At 45.5% G+C, this 19,887-nt stretch overlaps 1 protein-coding gene and 1 long non-coding RNA gene across 2 annotated transcripts in view; one reads left to right on the forward strand and one right to left on the reverse strand.

The window, feature by feature from the left end:
• On the reverse strand, window positions 1–16,277 carry MINPP1 (multiple inositol-polyphosphate phosphatase 1). Its single transcript, XM_086900017.1, has 5 exons — window positions 15,409–16,277; window positions 14,603–14,791; window positions 13,623–13,720; window positions 12,534–12,667; window positions 1–3,679 (listed from the first exon to the last, which is right to left on the reverse strand). Exons 1-5 carry the CDS (start codon window positions 15,947–15,949, stop codon window positions 3,280–3,282), a joined length of 1,362 nt encoding a protein of 453 aa, XP_086756143.1. The 5' UTR covers window positions 15,950–16,277; the 3' UTR covers window positions 1–3,279.
• Window positions 15,974–19,887, forward strand: part of LOC147652020 (uncharacterized) — a 19,000-nt gene continuing 15,086 nt past the window's right edge. The window contains exon 1 of the long non-coding RNA XR_015289916.1: window positions 15,974–16,443. This is a non-coding gene — a long non-coding RNA (uncharacterized LOC147652020). The remainder of the gene's footprint in view (window positions 16,444–19,887) is intronic.

Consider the following 19,887-nt stretch of genomic DNA (forward strand, 5'->3'; position numbering starts at 1 on the left):
TAACAGCAACCTCCCAACTGTATTTTGAAGGAAAACACAACCATGATTCCAAAGATCATGTCATTATTGCTTCTCAGAAAACAGATGAAGTAAAGTGTGCAGTTTTATTTCACAGCACTAAAAATCCAAAAATTCTCCAAATTCATCCAGTTAGTACCAGATATCTACAAATCCATATTTGACATCTCCACACTAACCAGAAAAACAGCAGCTCTTATTAGACAGAAAAAAAATCGCTTGCCAGAATGATTAACCATTTAACAAATTAAACTGTACTTCACACATATTGAAGGCCAGCATACAAGAACACTGTTGGTATTTCCCATCAGTGAATGCTTCCAGTTTCAGAAAGGTTGCAAAGAGTCCTTGACAGATGTCTGAGATGAAGCCTCCAGAGCCACAGGAAGGAGGAGAAAGCTTTATTTGTCTTGCAGGACTTTCGCAGGATGTGGGAATGTGCACTGCCAGGGGATGTGGCAGCCTGAGCAAACACTACACACTGAGCTAGTGCCCATCTTTGGATAAGTATTTTGATCCATTTTAGTTCTCTTTTGTTTAAGTATCTAAACAAATGTCTTTGTTTATTAGACAAAAGGATCAGAGTGAAGTCACCTCCCCCGTGCTAAGAACCAGAATAAGTACCTGGAGTATTTACATGTCCCAACACTTCTATAGTGCCACAATGGTGCAGTTTCCACACCGAGCCTCTAATTCTGCCAAAGGAGTGAGTCAGAGCATCCTCTAAACACAGATCAGAGCCCCAGCAGCACATTTTCCTCTCCAGATAATTGCTGACAGCCACTGAAGAGAGATCTGTTACACTGGTGGTATGAGGGACCCAGGCTCCAAGGTGAAGCTTCTGAGGCATCAGCCACAGAACTTAAACATACAATCAACCTGCTAAGGCAAAAAGGGTACTCCACAATAGGAGTTTTTCGGTTCCTGCACGTCATCTGGCACACAATCAAAAAAGCAGTCAGGTGCAATGTAGTCTTCCTTCCATAAGGAAGAAGGATGTATCTTTTAACAAATGTGATGTCTTAAAATCAGCCTTGCTGAACTGACAACAGAATCCTCCATTCATCTCACACAGTCAGGCTTTCATCCCTTCTGTTCATGAATCATCACTGACTCATAGAAAAAAATATTTGTTCAAAGGTGGATTTTCTCACTCTCCTATCTGCTCTTTCCAAACTTAACTGCCTTTAAACAAAGGCTCATTTGTAGCCTGACTAAAATGTTGCAATGAAGTTCCTAACTGCAATCTGTCACAACCATTTCCATCAGTTGACTTAGTCTCAAGGTAGGATCATGTGAAAAAGGAGACATGCAAAGGTGATTGAGCAGTAGTCATATGCAGGGGCTGACAATTATCCTGACCTATATTCCTCTGGTTGTTGCAGCACTGAACTCCTCCCTAACCATTTCCCCAGCCTCAGAAAGAGCTGCTGGTTTAACATAGGCAAGAGCTGAAACATTTAAATCAGTATCTTCAGTGATCTCTTGGTCTCTGCAGCAAGTGGTGCACTAATCAAACAGGGCCCTACAAACACAGGTAGGGAAATGCCCTTAACTCAGAGAGCAAAAACCAGGTGTTCAATTGCTCCTTAACTTACAGGTATGTAAATACAAAGTGATTTTCATACTCATTAAGAAGAAAAAAGTGACAAAAGGCTGAGTCCTCAGGAGAAAAAAAATCAGTAAAAACCATACACTAAGTGTAACTTCTCAACTTGGAATTTGACTTTTTTTCTGTTTTTGCAGCAGTTAAGTTTCCAGTTCTGGGGGTGAGCCTACAGAAAGAACTTATCAGGTGCACAGTAGACATTTATACCCTCAATTGCTGCAGGTTATACTGTGGTAATCACTTATTCCCAGTCTTCACCTCCTGCCCAGGAAACACAGCAAAATAAACCCCACTTTTCAGGGTGAGCTCTGAATGCTCATTAGATGGTGAGAGTGCACACTTCAAGAGCTACCAGCACCATAAATCCATGCCCTCATTTACTTTTGGGCAACTTGGTCAAACAGCCATTCCCTTGAATTTTTATCTGACTTAATTCAGACATTTCTCATCAGTTATCTTCAGTTTTCCTTTTACTGTCACACTGCTGAACCCTAAAATACTCCCCAGCTTTCAGGCATAAGGGAACATACTTAAAGTGCAGTTGCTTTAAAATATCACCAGTGCCATCCACCTCTTTAAAACCACCTGAATTTCAAAAGCAAGGTGGCACATCAAATGTGTAAGGCCTACATAAATGGCAGCTTGTTTGGCACCTTAAAGCCAACAGAAGTCAAGTTTCAGCCCAGTCTTTATACAATTCAAAAACTTGGATTTAGAGTTAGCTACAATTCTGTTTCAGGCAGGAGATATCAGAGGTGCTTTCCAGCCAGAGCTGGTAGGAAAACTGTCAGCACCTGGCCAGGACTAAGAGATTCAAAGCTATGGCACAGCCTAACCTGAATGCCTCAGCCCAAATAACACCAGAAATTGATGGTGCTAGTGAAAGGACACTCCACAGTATTTAGAGAATAATTGCTGCATGTCCCAGAGGACCTTAAAGGAAGAGTGGCTACTTTCCACTGCCTCACTTTCACTTCCTTTTCTCCAACTTCTTTTTAAAGATCATTTACTTACCCTGGAGACTAACTTGCTATGCAGGATGGGTCGATGATGACCTTAAGACCTTTAATTCCTTGCCCCTTTTCAAGCAGGTGATGCATGCAGGAACTCCTCCTGCTTTAAAATGCCCAAAATAGAAATGGTGCTGTCCAGGCAGAAGTTGTGCAGCTGTGGAGAAGAACTATGTACACCCTCTCCCTTCTAGAAGCTTGGGAAAAGGATCAAAAAAAGGTTTGAAATACTTCATGCATGGCACAGGAAAACAGCAGCTAGAAACACAGGGAGCACAAAGCAACACTGAATCAGTGCAACCACCCTTAGATCCAATAAAATAGAAGCTGCCCCAGCTCTTAAATCCATCTATGGCCCATTCATAACAGCAGTAACCAATGAAATCAGCTTATTTTCCCACATAAACAGACAGGTATTTGTGTCTTGCATCACACATTTGTTACAACTTCCCTGTGAGAGCAGTTGTTTACGCAGTCCTGCTTATGCAACAGAGAACCAGTGCACTGAGCTGAGACAACCCCCCAAATCTGCAAGGTTAGAAAGTCAACACAGCAGCAGCAAATCATCCAAAGTGCTTGATCCCAACACCTGTGGAACTGAAGCCAGACCGATCTGATGAAGGCCCGTTCCGTTTCCTTCCCTCACAGCTCATCGACAGCAGTGACGTTGACCGTGGGCAATTCGCACTCCTCTTTGAAGTGGCAGTTTTCCAGGATGTCCTTGTAGTAGTCCTTGAGGTCTGTGTAGGTGGAGATGGTCTCGTTGGAGTACTGGAAGGACAGCAGTTTCTCATTGAGCAGCAGCTGCACCTGGTACTCCTCCTGGGAGGCGTTCACGTGGTCGCAGTGGTAGAGCACAAACACCAGGTTGGCTGCGTAAGGCACGATGCGGCCGCTGCGGAATTTCCGATGCGCTTGCCGGGCGTAGTTGTTGGCCAGGAGAGGCTCATCATCTTTGAAGTAACCCATCAGGGCAAGCAGGGGCTGGAGGGTCTCTGCATGCCCAACTTGGACAATCAAAGGTGAAGAAATGGGTTTGGAGCTACGAAAGAAAAGAAGCATAAGGGATGAGCAAGAACCTGTGCTTTAAAACAAAACACCAACACATTGCACAGCTACCAGCGACCACGGCTGAAGGATGCCTTGAGCCTGTGGTACTCCTGAGGAAAACCTGTTTGGGAATTCCAGCCTGTTACAGATATTTTAAATACAGCTTCCTAAACTTTCTCCAGGTATTGATCTGAGGCCAACGCAGTGAGAGGTTTGGCAAGGCCAAGTGCTGGGTCCTGCCCTGGGGTCACCCCAAGCCCTGCAGCTCCAGGCTGGGGCAGAGGGGCTGGAAAGGGCCCGTCAGGAGAGGCCCTGGGGGTGCTGTGCCAGCGGCTGCACAGGAGCACAGGGGTGCCCAGGGGTGCCTGGGCTGGCCCTGCTGAGGGACCTCCAGGGCTGGGTCCAGTTCTGGGCCCTGAGAGCCCTGGAGCGTGTCCAGGGAAGGGAATGGAGCTCACACAGTCAAGCCCTTCATTGGATGTGAGAGAGTCTCCTTCAAATCATCAGCAGCATTTACCAGATTTAGTCTGAAGACAGTGATCCAGTGATGCAGGAGAACAGCTGTCCCTCCCCAGTTTAGCAGTCCAAATGACCAGCAGGAATACTGCTATTACCAATTCCTGAGGACATCAAGCAGTCCAAAAGGAGATGATGTTCCCTCAGGAACAGGTCAGCAAATCAAGCCAGACTGGTACCATGACAGGGGACAGTTTATGTAATAAAAGGTTACACAGCGCTCAGCCAAAGGAGAGATAAGAGCTGGTTTGCTGTGCCAGGAAGGACCAGCCAAGAGGAAAACCTGACCCTTGCTCCAGAGAAGGATGATGGCTTTTGGGGATCATTTCCAAGTGGCCCATGGTCACTTGATCTAGCACAGGTAAATACACACTTAGCCTTCAGGAGGCACATCTTGATTGGTCAGAAAAGGAGGCGTTTCCTCCGCTCCAACCCAAAGCAATGGAAAACTGGCTAACTGGGAGACTTGCCTGTGGATTGGAACTTTGATCAGCTCAGCAGGAATTCAGTGCTGGGCCAGGATAGAGCCTGTCAGCTGCCAGTGCAGCCATGGTGTTTCTGCAGTCTGACACACACCTTGTACCATGCTCTGGTGAGCCTGAGCCCTTCTGACTCTACTCCTCAGACTCTCCCTTTAGACAAAACATCCCTTAAAAAAAAATATATCCAAACCCTGCCTCTGTTTTCTGTTCAAAAGAAGCAGCCTTCAATCCACATAGAAGTTCCCTGTGAAGGACACTGTCTTTTTTCCCACCTTTGTTTTTGCACCAAGATCTTGACATTCACCACACTCTTCCAGCTCCTCCAAAATCCGTGATCCTGCCCATCTTCTCCCCTTGCTATTTATGATCCCTTCACTCATTTTAAAATTGTAAAGATTTTGGATTCTTGAATCCCTTTCTCTTCCCTCTCTTGTCCACTTGACCAGTTCACGTGTATCCTTCCCATCCACACACACCTGCAGGGAAGTATTTTTAGGTTTAAGGACACATTCACATCCCTCCTGTCACAGCAGGAAGACACAGATGTCTGTGGGAGGAAACCAGAAGGCCATTCCTTTGATCTCCTCCAATTTCCAGCTCAGAAGTCTCCAGGGCCAAAGGTGGCTTCTAGATAATGAATCACTCCTTTGCCAAATCTTTCCCTCAGTCCACATGCATTTCTGGCACATACAATGTCCTGTAGCAAGGAGTTGCACAGCTTCACACACTGCTCTTAATTTTTTTCTATTTGTAGATGCCATGTCCCATTTCATCTGTTCTACTCAGAGCTTTGCAATAGTGTTCTTTCCAAGTTGAGATATCCTACCTTAGTCCTTCCACAATTTTCCACATGAGCTATATCCCTTTAAATCAGAATATGCAGATATGCAGGAACCATAAGTTACACAGAAATTGATGCTACACCCATGAGCACTCTGCTTAATTCATGATATCCAGCATGGAATCATGGAATGGTTTGGATTGGAAGGGACCCTAAAGATCATCTCACACATTCCATAGACCAGGCTGCTCCAAGCCCCATTTTCCTGAAGTTTGAGGTATCCTGAACAGCTACAACAACTCAACCCCTGAGCAATAATCCAACCAACAGGTGATAAGAAGATCATTTTTCCCCACATGGATTACCTGACAGCTCTGCAGTTTTCCAGCCCAGTCAGTCTCACCAGGTCCTTTCATAATCTTCCTAGCAGGAGTACTTCATCTCATTTATCTTGAATAAAACTGCTAAATTTGCAATACCACTGACCTTGTCACCTCTTTTTCATAGGTAATTTACAACATTCAGAGCAGGTCAGATTCTTTCAGCTCTATCTCTACTAAGAAAAATCAATTAGCTGTCTCTACCCTCCATTTCACGTAATTTTATCAATTTTTTCCCTGTGCAAAGACCTTTCCCCTTAACCCTACCTTTAGGTAAGGAAACCTGTTCAGAAAGATGTTTGGAAATCATGACTGTAGCTACCAGATCACCTTATTTTATATTTGCTGATCCCCCCAAGAGCTCCAAGAGGAATGTTTTCCTTTTAAAGAGCCATCCTAACACTTCTCAGGTGTATCAGATTCATCAAGGTGCTCAGCAGTACTAGTCTGGAGTATTATTTCAACAAGACTGGTCTGGAATTCTGATTATCTCCTGGAGCTGCTCTTTTAATTTTACCATTGTTTAATTATTTGTACTTTCATGTCATCCCAGCCGCATGGTGGTCTTTGTTTTGTTAACTAAGAGGGAGGCTGGGAATGCAAATATGCTGCTAGAATCTCCAGAACAACATTAAATAGGCATTAGTGGCTCCACAGGGAATGGATTTCACATCCCACCACTCAAAAAAGGCTTCAGAAATGCCAAGACAAAAACAAACAAACAAAAAAAACAAACACATTCTGGCTATCAACGGTGGCTTTAAGCAAAGTTTGGCTTTGCTTTCCAGCCAATGCCAAGCAGGAATGTTGAAATGGAAGTAAATCACAAAAAAAAAAGAGAGGAAAAAATAAATCATAAATAAACCAGCAAGGCATATGTTTGCAAAGCAGGAAGCAAATTACAGCACAGACAAGTTTTTAAGAACAAGGGAAGAAGTAGGAAAAGAAGGACTAAACAAGGTTCTCATTCTCAGTGTAGCTTGAGCTTTTCCTTCACCTGCCTTAGCCTCACAAAATCCTCATGCCAACAGGCCAAACAGCCTTGGGAGGCAAAACAAACCTCTCCCACTCAGAGCTATCCCACTGGATTAGTTTAATGAGGATTAAAACTGTTTCCTGATACCACACTGTTTTCCACAGCCTCTTTAACCCAGCATGCCTGGTATTTCACCAGTATTGGTGATTTCCCAGACAGCTCCAGCACTCCCTGTTCAGTCTCCAGGGTCAAGGCTCCAGATCAGATGTAGTTTCCCATCATCAGCAATGGCAATCAAAATGCCATCAAGGTTAAAGAGCAGTATTTTTAATTGTGGGGAAAATGATGACAGATTACCTCTTCAGATAATACACACAGGCAAAGGTTACAGCTGCCACTGCATTTCTGATAAAAGCAGAGCAAGCAACAAAACACTGATAAACAGTAGCACAGGCTGATAAAATATTAAATGGCAGGCCTGGTGTTTCCATGCTCAATTTGCCTCACAATCTATCAATGACTCAGCATCTTGATGGAAGCACCAAAGTTCCCAGCATCATATTCCAGCAATTATTAATGGCATTCCAATCCACTTTTCCCCTCCCTTTTATTTACTAGTACATGGCTTGGGAAAGCCCACTGAGGAAATCTCATTCCCACCTCTGAAGGGAGATGAAGGGACTGTGCATAAAACTCTGCCATAAAATATTAGGAGCTTGTTTGAAAGTAATTGATCTCATATTCATTACATGGGGCACTTCCAAATGAGCAGCAGGGCTCTCAGTAGGCAGAGCACAAACTGGTTTCATCGGAGAGATGTGCCATTTCCTGAACTGCCCACATTGGGGTTTCATGGTTTGTCTTTTTTCACCTTTTAAGTAAATCTGACCACAGATGAAATTGGACAAAGTGCTGAACAATGCAGCAGCACAAGCCCAAAAGCTAAGTCTCACCACAGTGGGAAAAAAGCTTTGTGGAGAAGCACAGACGTGGGATTTATCATCCAGGCAAATTCTAGTTCTCCTGGACCTCAGCAGATTTGGGTTTAACTCTGAATCTTCTGCATCAGCTCACCCATCCTCAAGAGCAAATCATTCCTACTCTTCCCAGGACTACTGACAGTTCATTTTCCATATGGAAAAAGTGAACTTTCTTTTAACCAAAGTTTACTTCCTAAGCACGGATTGGACTTTCAATTAGAAATAACTCAAACCCCAGGAAATAATGGGGTAAGATGAAACATTTCCTGCAGCAAAGCTCAACTGGCCAACCTTCAAAAAATACCTTCTGTGCAGTTCTTGGAGGGAAGTTTTAACACCTGTTTAACAAGCAAGCTTATACCACATTCTGTCCCTTTTCTCCCTAATAGAAAAGTCAGGTCAAAGGACTCCAAAACCTGCTTTCAACTATGGGATCCTTCATCCTTCTCACTTCCCCCTGTGATTTATTTCGGAGGAAAAAAAAAACTGGGCAAACCCTAAACATAGCAGGAAGCAGCAGAGATCAGGGAGGGCAGTGGTGGCACTCAGAAGGCAGCACAAATATTTAACAGTGTTAAAGCTCAGAGAGTTTTCACCAGTGGGAAGAAGAATAAAAAAAAGTTAAATGGTAGTAAGTCCTCATATGTCAAAATTTCCACCATAAATAGAAGACAGACAATAATTCCCAGAATCAGCACCAACACAACAAAATGCCAACACTAATACTGACAAGAGAAAATTTTTCTTCTATTGCAACAAGGAACAAGCTCACTCATGACAAAAGCAAACTTGAAGAGCTGACTGGACCACAAAACTCATTAAAAACCCTGATTAAAAGGCTCTTATCTAGTCCTACAACACTTAAATCACTCAGAGCTAATTAGGCTAGGCCTCCTTGCGTTTCACTGCAGAGCTGCTGCACTTTCAAAGCCTCTCTCCTGGCTGATACCACCTCTCCCATTGTTTCAGACCTCAGAGAGCTACAGCAGCAGCACAATGCTCAGTGTTGATCCATCATGAGCCAAAACCAAATGGCTGATGGCACTTGCCAAACCCTTGCTGCCCAAGGTGGACACTGGTCAGACCAGCTCACTTGTCTGGTACTGTTTAATTTGGGATTTTTGTTCTTACATAAAGGGTAAGACTACCAAAGATGCTCAGATACCTTTCCAGATCAATCCTGAGCAAGCATATATTAATTGATTAATGTGAGATTGAGGACATCACTGAAAGGCCCAAGAAACTTTAAATCTCCAGTTCTGGGCAGACAGATGAACAGCCACATTCCCAGGGGAGAGACCCTGGGCTGCCCAGCTCTCTGAGCCATGCCAGCACACACTTCAGAAATGCAGACACAGAGATCCTGCTGAATATGCCACAAGGATCTGTGGTAAATTTAACAACTCCGGCTTTCCCCAAAATCTCCCTTTAGTCATGTCAGAAGTTCCACCTTTGAAAGATGGAGCAGTCAAAGCCAACCACACAGCTCTGATAGAGAGCTGCTGACTGAAACATCAACTGTTTATTAATGAAAGTCATCCCAGCAGCAGTGAAGGGATTTTAATAAAAAAAAACCTGAGAGAACATTTTGAACCTGAGCAGAAGGGGATTTTCAATCTAATTATTTCATTGCTACTGTACACACAGAAGCTTTTTGCTCAGTTCCCTTTGTAAAGTTTTGAACTGTGAAGTGGTTTTAGATCATCCATTCTATTCCTTTGTACTGAGTCATAGGTTTGGAAGGAGCAATTAGGGCACAGCAGTAAATGACTCCTGTAATGTTACCTATTGTGTTGGGAAGTGACCTGCAAAGAGAAGGGCAAATTACATGCAACAATAAAAGCTACCAATAAATTGCCAAATTGGTCTGTTTACCGTATATCTTTGTGGTATAACTCACAAAGATCAACTTCAATCGATCTTGAAACATATTCAAATTCAAGTAAGTATTTTTTATTTTAATACCTTGGACCCATTTACTCTCTCAAAGGAAACCATCACCAAATATTCTGCAGTACATCATGTGCAGCTAGGCTGGTATTTATCAATACACACTATAAATACTGAGAGGGCTGCATAAAGCATCCTCCCAGTTTCCAGTGCCTTATGGTAACCCATTTGGACAGTACAAGCAATAACAGGTACTTTATATTCTTTCACCAGCAAGAAATATTAACGTTAAATATTTGAAGCTAGAAGGAAAAAAAAATAAAAATACAGGCAGTTTAAAACAGCTTTAGTGAATAGCTGATATGCTTTAAAGTGTGCCACAAACTGATTTGCAAATCCACCTCTGCCCAAGTGTGCAGCTGCAATGATTTTTAAAATCAGACGAGCAGCTTCATATTGTATAAAGTACCAAAATACCTGAATTTCTCAACAATGGGAATGTTGAGAATGCTCAATGCTGGGAACACCAGCAATGAAAAGTAACTCTTCACCAGCTTCTCTGGCTATTTTCTATCCCTAGCAGGGAAAAACACAATTCTTTATAATTGTGAAGATGTAAGACAACTGCCCAGCTATACCATTTCAGTACAGCAAATCACATGGGTTTGATACGTAATGAGTGAGACTTTTAACCAAAGTATTTCCTAAGCAGAAATGGTTTCATTTTATATACCTCTCTTCTGATAAATTTCATTGTATTTCTGTAACTAGGAAAATTTGTATGGAGGAAAGAGAGCCCTGGCCCCCAGCCTACCCCTTTCACAGCTTTTAACACCATCTTGCTGTACAGCAAGACCTGCACAGAAGAGACTATTGCTAGTTTAAACACCAGAGTTACACTGGAATTCACACAGTGGAAAAGCCTGAAAACATCTGAAACTTCTGCACTGCAAACTGAAAGTGAAACTAATTAGAAATAGGTATTTATTACCACATTCACCATATTCTTAATCATAGACTAATCAGCAGGAAGGGTATTCCCCCAGGAAATTAAAGCAAGCTTTGATAAGGCAACTAAGTTTGGTGAGCAGATTGCAAGGGCCACAATCATGTCACAGAAGAAGCAGGCTCTCTTTTTAATTTCACTATAACTGGGAATGAAAACAGAACAAAGCTACTGAACATAAATGCATAAAGTATGCTACAAAAATACAGCTTTGCCAACACTGCTCTCCACTGCCAATTCTAGAGCAGAACAGATAATCCAGATCTTTCAGCTTCTTCCCAGAACATAAATGCTTCCCTTTTTACTTCTGGAAAGCCCAGTCTAAGCTTTCCAAGAAGAAAAAGAGACTTTGGGGCAAAAATAATGCCCTGGAAGTAAATTTCTTTTCCTTTAATTTTTAGAGTACTTTCTTGTTCTTAAATTTTTAGAGCAAGCAGCCAGTTATAAATCAATGTTAAACACTTAAATTGAAACAACATTCCACTGAAAGACATTTCATCATCACAAAAGTTCATTTTCTGATAATGCTGCAAAAATATCTGTTGTCTTGAAGCTGATCATCACCATAAAAAGAAAGAAGAGACTGGCATATCTTTCTATTTGTATGTTTTCATTGTACTCTCACACTGCCACAGGGTGTCTCTCCATAGATGAAAAAAGAGATAAATCTCTCTCTGTAGATGAAATAGGATTAGCTGCATCTCTGTTCCCTAGATTCCAAGAGAGACAAGCTGGCTCTGGTAGATTCCCACATCCTCTCCAGGGTTACCCAACCCAGCTTATTCCCAGGTCTCCAGTGCTTTACGACTGCCACCTTCTGTTGTGGAAGGGAGTAACATTCCTGTGGCGCTCAGCTACCTCCTACGGCTCTCCCGTTCCTGTTAAAGATGAGGCTCATCCTGAAGACTGCTCACCCGGCTTGGAATTTTGCAAGATCTAGGGTCCTGATCCTTTTCACTCACTGCCTGCTTCCCTCTGTGAGGGCAAAACAACACCAGAGCCCCAGGTGTTGCAACTGAACCTTCCATAGCCAATGCTGAAACACACAAAGTTACCACGGTGCTCGGGAGCTCTGCCTCAGCCACCTGCTCTTCCCACCTCCCAATTTAGCAGCTGGTGATCCAGCTTCAAATAAAGCTGAAATCTTCATCTGTACCTCTTTGTTCCAACTACAGCTTCTGGGTTTTTAAAAATTTGTTATTATTAAGTTTACAGGGATGTTTTATATACAGTGAAGACACACAGCTACAACTAGTGCGTGAAATTTAAGGATTGAAAGGCTCTCATTGCTCAAAGAGGAAACGACACTAAAAGGGAACAAAACTGGTCACTCTCCTTCCATTATATAATCCTATCCTTGATATCCTGCACTTTCATAAAATTTCCATGCCAATCTGCTAAGGTATTAATCCATGTGACCGATTACTAACCATTAATTTCTAATTGTTCAGTTTATGTAAGAACATGCATGCAGATTGTACATTAACATTTAAGCAACAAATTATTTTTAACAAAAAAAAGCTCATCATTTTAACTCAATGTCTCCTCTCAAATTGCAAGAAGAGAACACCACTGTCAGACAGCAGTTGGCTGTCCCCTGAAGGCCTGTGTGGACCAGCAAGTTAAAAGATGGAAATACTTTAGCTGAGCACAAAAGCATCAATGAAAGCAAAACTGCTCCAGTAAAAACTGTATTCTTGCTGTTAAAATTCCCTGAGCTCCAACTCCCCTAATGTTGCCATGTTTGGAAGTACTGAACTTCCTTTCACATGAAATCCAGCTCAGGACTGACCACAGAAAGCTCCCACCCAAAGCACTGAAGCGTCTTGATTTACCTTTTGCTTTCTTCCACTGCTTTGTCCAAGTGCTGGAAGATATCTTGGAATAAGATGCAGCTGGAACGACTGTTGATGTCATAGCCATATCCTCTTTTCCAGTATTGCTTCAGGTCATTCAGGTATTCCAGCACCTAAAGTTAGAGCTCACAGGTTTTTATTACTGCACCAAGGGAAAACAGAAAGCTCAGAGCCTGCAGCAATGACAACAACCCCAAACACTGAGGCTCCAGTTGAAACTACTTCAGCACAAACCCAGACAACAGAACAGACCAAAGAGTGGCCAAATTCAGCGTCTGGCAACAATCACAGGTGAGATGCTTCACATCACAAGACAACCACTATCCACTGCTTTTTTAGCACTTCTGATTTTGCCTTTGGCTCATCATTCTTCCCAAAGAGTCCATCCCATAACTTCAGCCCAGCTTGTCTGTTTTCACGTTCCAGAGACACGTGCACATCTCCAGTAGACAGAAATGTGCCTTGGAATTATGCAAGAGCACATGGTACTCTGCTCATTCTCTGTGCCTTTCCTGACAATTCCTGGCATCACAGTCATTTCCCACCTCCCTGCTAAATTATTTTTAACTAGACTGAACAGAGCAGGTCTCAGCAGAAGCCCATGGTGACCCTGATCCTCTTAGTCAGGATATCACTTATTCCTAACTGCCCAACCTCTAGCCAAACACCTACCCCATGCAAAGGTCTCCTCTTTTCCCAGGGGTGCAAATTTCCTTAACGGCTGTGGGAGAGCCTTACTGAACATCAGAAGTTACATCAGACAGTTTTGAAAAAAGAGGAACAAACATTTGTCTTATTTATTTGGCTTCTACTGGGTTTTGTCAAGAGTCACTTATTTGGTTTAAGAGAGCTGATATTCCCCAAAACCAAATGAAGAGTCTTAGAGGCCCTGGAAGACCTCATCTGATGTACCCCAGAGTGAATGTGACCACATGCTTCTATCATATGAAAAACACACATTACAGAATGGTTTGGGATGGAAGGCCATTGAAGATCACCTCATTCCAAACCCCCTGCCACAGGCAGGGACACTTTCCACTAGAGCAGGTTGCTCCAAGCCCCACGTACCTTAGCATCTTCTTCACTGAAGAGAGAACACCACGGGGAGGTCACATTTTTTATGGCTAGCTCATATGAGCAGGTGAGGAAAGCCACTTGAACAAGATCTGCAATAAATCCAACAAACAAACAAGAGATAAACCACTGCTACACAAGCAGCAACTTCCTCTCCTCAGTTTACCTCTAAAATGAATTGCAATTACTGTTTCACAATGCAAACAATGAAATCCAATAAATAACTGGCAGGACAAAGAAGCACCAAAAATACACAGTTTAGCAGAATTATTGCGCAAAATCAAAATTTTGGACTGCAAACTTCACATTACATCACTGCAAGGGGAAAACAAGAGCATTTCACATTAAATGCTGCCCACCTGCTGATGTGTAACAGGTGTCAGCTGCTGGTGCAGCCACACAGGTCAGAAGAGTCAGCACAGGGTAGCTGTGAGGTCTTAGACAACTTCCCCTCCACATCAGCAGCTGAGTAGGAGCAGCACAAGGCTGAACTTTGTTTCCAGAGTGTCCCTAATGTTGCAATCCCAACAGCAACACTTATTTTGGGGGGCTTTTCCCACCACTTGAAAACACAGGGAAACCCGGCACTTCTGCTCTGGACAGGTGAGTTACCACACAGACACACAGGGCTGCTTTTCCTCAGGTCATTTACGTGCTTGAGTTGTAATGCGTTTCACAAAAGCTACACCTGCTCCAGAAAGTAAAACTAAAACACTCAAATCCCTCCAAAACCAGGTAAAACTGATTTCAGCTGAAGGAAAGATGTTTTCAAACATCTTTTTCTTCTGACTGCTATCCAACAATCATTCATTACTGCAACACCAACACAGACTTACAGTCTCATGCACTTAATTAGAGACTGCATCTCCAAGCGACAGCCACTTTAAATTACCTCCTCTGCATAACTACACATCTTGGAAGTCTGTTCTTGGCCAGCCTTGGAGCCGAAGCCACCTGTAACAGGAATTCCTTACCTGCATTTAGCTCCTCCACCGGCAAACACAAGGCACTGGCCACCTTCTCCCGGACCTTCTTCATCTCGGGCCCCTCTTTGAAGGCATTCACCTGGCACATGGCCGTGTCATTCTCCTCCACCAGGGCTACAAACTTGGCACAGTGATCAAAGAACCGCATCAGGGAGTCGTTAACTTCAACCTCCACCTCTGAAAGAAAAGTGGGCATCAGGAGGAGCACCACCATCCCCAAGGGTACCAGCACACGGCCACCGTGACACCCTCCAAGGGACAGCCCACTCACCACAGTCCCTATGGAGGGGATGCAGGGTCCCCCTCAACCTGGGCATAGGGGATGTGGGACTGGTCTTGTGGCTTCCCTCAACCCCAGGGAGAGCAGGGGACATCCCCAACCCCTCTGGGAGCATGGGGGGCTCCCTCAGGAAGGGATTCTTCCAGCCACCCAGGAAGGCATCTGGAGTCCCCCAGCCCCTCAGAGAGATCATGGTGCCCCCTCAGGGTTGGATCGAGGCTCCCCCAGCTCTCAGGGAGAGCAGAGATGGTGTGAGACACCCCCATCCCCTTTGGGAGAGCCGGGAATCCCTCAGGGAGGGCCAGGGGCTGCCCCAGTCCCCCAGGGAGGACACGGGAGTCATTCAGTCAGGCCATGGGGCTCTCTCACCCCCTCAGGGAGCAGGCCCCCAGAGAGCACCTGGCGCGCCCTCAAGGAGGGACAGGAGTCTCCCATCCCCTTGGGAGAGCTGCGAATCCGTCAGTCCTTCAGTAAAAGCCAAGGCCCTCCCCAGGGCAGGGTGTCGGGCACTCACCGTCGCCGCCGAAGTCGAGGGTGGGCCCGAGGCCGCGGCGGAAGGCCGCCCCGCTCTGCAGGCAGCGGTGCTTGGAGCTGCTGGCCAGCGCCAGGCGGCGGCGGGCGGCGAAGAGCGCGGGGAAGCGGGCGGCCATGCGCCGGGCCAGCTGCTCCATGTCGCGCCGGCCCTGCGGCGCCAGCCGCCCGTCCAGGCTCTCCTCGTACCACATGGGCCAGTCGGCCAGAGCGGCGGCGGCGGGGCAGGCGGCGGCTCCCGGGGCCCGGCGGAGCAGCCGGGCGTGCAGCTCGCCCAGCCGGCGGATCTGCCCGGCCGTGGGGTAGCGGGTACCGTGCCGGAGCACGGCGCGGAGCTGCAGCGGAGTGCAGGAGGCGGGCAGCGACCCGCCCGCCCCGGGACCCAGCGACAGCGGGTCGCTCACCAGGTGCGGGTTCACCTCCTCGTAGCGGGACTTGGTGCCGAAGTAGCCGCTCAGCCCCGCGCTCGCCGGCGGCAGGACGAGGAGCAGCAGCAGCAGACCGGCTTCCCGGCGAGGCGCCATGGCTGCAACTGCGCGGCTGCCGCAGGAAGAGGTGGAGCGGGGCCGCCTCTTGACGGCTTCAGCCGCCCCAGGGACCGCCCCAGCCCCGCTCCTCCCGTCCCCTCACGGCTCCGCCCGCCTCCTCACTACTTCGTCCGCCCCTTCACGGCTTACACTCGGCACAGCGCAGCTCCTCATGGCTCCTCACGGCATCACCTGCCCCATCGCAGCTTCACCCGGGCCCTCTCGGCTTCACGCGTCCCCTCACGGCTTCGTCCAGCCCGGGACACTCGCAGCCAGGCGGGGCCGAGGCGGAGGAGGGAGCCCTGAGGGGAGCCATGAGCTGTCTGACCTATTTCTGCATCTGCTTTGCCGCTATGGAGCATCACTGACTTCACGGAGCTCAGTAAAAACAAAAATGCCAATGCAGAGTCAGACGAGGGGAATGGTTTAATTCCTCTGTAGAGGCAGAACAACTGCATCGACTGCAGTCGGGAAACAGAGGCAGAGACAAGGTACATTGGCTTTCTCTGTGTATGAAAGTCAGAGCAAACCCCGTGAAGCAGATGGGCTCAGGACAACCTAACCTTCTTCTTGGTAGTCAGTGTCCAAGATGTGCTAGTTCTGAAAAATTTAAAATTGCTTCTCTTTCTTCTATGCAGCTGTGCAATGTATTACCAACTCCATGGTTTAGAATTACCGAAAATAACACCTTGTTCAACGGGTAACAGAATGTGCTGCTGTCCCTTGGAGTCCTGTTTTAGAGAATTTATCTATCTGATAATGTAAAGCAACAGCAGAAACTTCCTAGCCAATCTCTACCATGTTTTATTCATCAATTAGTCTAATTAGCATTTAAATTAGCTAAATTTTAAGACCACTTCAGTCAAAACCCTGTACCTAGGCTGTGCTGAGAATGGGGCAAGTGGGGATGTGGAAGCAAACTTTAAAGCTATCTGTTTCTCAGAGCTCTGTGAGAACTTCAGCTATGATGTGCATATCTCCATCATTAGAGAAGCTCTGGCAAAGAGAGATTTTTAAAAAGTTAGTACAATCTCCTCTCTGTTGCTTCTTAATGGCAGAAATTCATCCCAAACCAGGAATGCTGCTCACGTCTGCAGCTCCCCTCAGAATTTGCTTTGTCCTCCAACATGGGCAACCAAAGCCAAAAAGGGTCTTTCATGGGTGTTTCTGGCTTTTTTTTTTTTTTTTTTTTTTTTTTTTTTTTTTTCTTAAAACTAACTGGATTGCACTCAAAGTAAGGTAGTGATGGGTATGAGGGGATTGAAGGCGGCTGCTGCAGGGGTTGGCAGCATGGGGCATGTGGGTTTTTCCATAGAATCGTAGAATGTCTTGAGTTGGAAGGGACACACATAGATCACTGAACCACAGAATCCCAGGATCACTGAGGCTGGAAAATCCCTCCCAGCCCATGGAGTCCAAGCCGTGCCTCATCCCCACCTTGTCCCCAGCCCAGAGCACTGAGTGCCACGTCCAGCCCTTCCCTGGACACCTCCAGGCATGGGCACTCCAAAGCTCCCTGGGCAGCCCCTGCCAAGGCCTGAGCTCCCTTGCCATGGAGAAATTCCTCCTGGTGTCCAAGCTGAGCCTCCCCTGGCACAGCTTGAGGCTGTTTCCCCTTGTCCTGTCCCTGTTCCCTGGCAGCAGAGCCCGACCCTCCCTGGCTGTCCCCTCCTGTCAGGGAGTTGTGGCATGGTAAAGACACCCCTGAGTCTCCTCACACGAGCCCAACTCTTTTTAACACGTTTTTTTTGTTCCCGTCAAGAGCAGGTAGAAATAAGCAGCTGGTAAAAACCAGTGGCAGCATGAAGTTTGCAGCCAGGGAAGGATGCTTCCAGCTGGGAGCTGTGTCCGGAGCACCACCAGAATTGGTTATAAACACAGGATCCCAGGATGGCTGAGGCTGAAGGGAGCTCAGAGGGCAGCTGGTGGCACCTCCCTGCTCCAGCAGGGCCATCCCAGAGCACAGGGCACAGCATTGTGTGCACACAGCTGTGCCACAGCCCCAGGCCGGAGAGCCCACAGCCTCTGTGGCCAATGTGTTCAGGGCTGGGCAGTGGCCAGGGAAGAAGTTGTGCCTCCTGGCCAGGGGGAATTGCTGCCATCAGGCCCTGCCCGTGGCTCTGGTGCCATTGCTGGGCCCCCGGAGCAGAGGCTGGGCCCTGCTGGGAGCCCTCCCTGCAGACACTCCACAGTCACATCCCGCTGGCAAGGCTGGCAGCATGGAATGATGGCATTGTAATGACCTATCCAGAAAAGCTTAGAGAGGCTTAGAAAAGCAAAGAAAAAAAAGAGGCATCCTGTGGAAAAGCCTGAGCAGCACAGTGGTGACACATCAGGTTATAAAACAGTTTGGGCAAAAGCATAAGCAAAACATCCCCATGCTGATTATACCCATTTTCAGCTAAACCCTCACGACTGAATAGCTACCAGCATGTAGCTAAGGAAACAGAGTTATCTGAGCTTTTGGCCCACAGCACATCCTGGGGAGGCTTGTGTTTTATACAGAGTCAGACTTTACTCCCTGCCTGCATATTCAGCCTAGTGCTGCTGCAGCTGAGAATTTTCAGTGAATAAATAAATTTTCATGATCTGTTTAGTCCACTAGTGAAATTCTGTTTGAAAGTGTGTACCTCACCTGTCTCCCACCTTCTCAATATCCAAAAGCAAGTGTTAATGCAAGAGTATGCTAAGGCTCAAACAGGTTAGGGAAAGCCTGTAATAGTGAAAGGGAAAAGAAAATATGAGAATAAGTAAATGGTTTAAAGCTTCTGGGCAAAATTATGGGCTCTCTGTTGGAGCAGGGCAGAGTGACTCAGCTGTGTCCCAGTGACGCTGTGCAGGGCTGCTTGGCCCCTTTCCTGTGGTTCATTTAGTTTATATTAGACATATCTACCACAAGTCACTTCTAGCCTATCATCTTTTATAACAAAACCAGCGTGAGACTACATACAGTGTTGCTTTGAAACCTATTGAGGGTATTTTGTAAATACCGAGGAAAATACCCATTCCATCTTCTGCATAATTATTCACTGTAAGAAATCTGCAGTTGGTTTTAGTAGGAAAAGGATTTTGCATATTACATATAATATTTTGCATATTATAGTGTGCACATGAACTGCTGTGCGTGAGGGAGAAAAAGAGAACTCAAAGAGTTTTTTGTTAGGGATTGTAAATGTGATGTTAAAAGGGTAATTAAATAAAAAAATAGTCTGTGATCCCCGTTTCTGTTTCAGAAAGGGATTTCTATGTTCTGTGTAGTCAAGGACACAGTTACCCCACAAAATCCCTTCCTTGCTCCTCTCACACCACATTAAATCATCACATCCTATTGTATCTCATGAAATTGTTCAGATATGTATTTTGAATGGTTTCACAGGATATTTTTTTTAGGACAGGGAAAATCTTATCAATAAGATATAATTCTATGAGGAGTCACAGCATCTCTAGTGCATATCCCAAAACTCTGGACAAAGCATTTACACAACAGCCACACTGCCATTTTCACCCTCCATGAGTATTGTAACGTTCTTTTTTGCTCCTTGTGTTTTCTTTATATCTAAATCAGAGGCCAAAACCATTCACAAACATGCCTGTTCCAAATGCAACATTATCAGATTGTTCTGTCTTGTGTTCTCATTTGTTGTTTTGTTTTATTTTTTTTCTTTCCATCTTCAGTTCTGGTGATGCTGAGGGTGGTTAGTTCATGACTCACATTTCCACAGCAGCATTATTTTTGTTCTCTTGCAGTGCAATCAGATAGTCCTGTCCTGAATAATTTCCTTGTTTCTGCTTCATCTATGGATTTTCTGTAGAGATGCATCAATTTCCAAACCAAGCTCTATTCAAAACACAACTGAGAAAGTTAATGCACCAACCTCTTCTGAAACCTCTCTTCTTTTTTCTTATAAACCCTCCTGCTCCTCACTGCTTTGGTG

The sequence above is a fragment of the Cyanistes caeruleus genome, chromosome 8, assembly GCF_971803275.1.
Source record: "Cyanistes caeruleus chromosome 8, bCyaCae1.hap1.1, whole genome shotgun sequence".
Classification (NCBI taxonomy): domain Eukaryota; kingdom Metazoa; phylum Chordata; class Aves; order Passeriformes; family Paridae; genus Cyanistes; species Cyanistes caeruleus.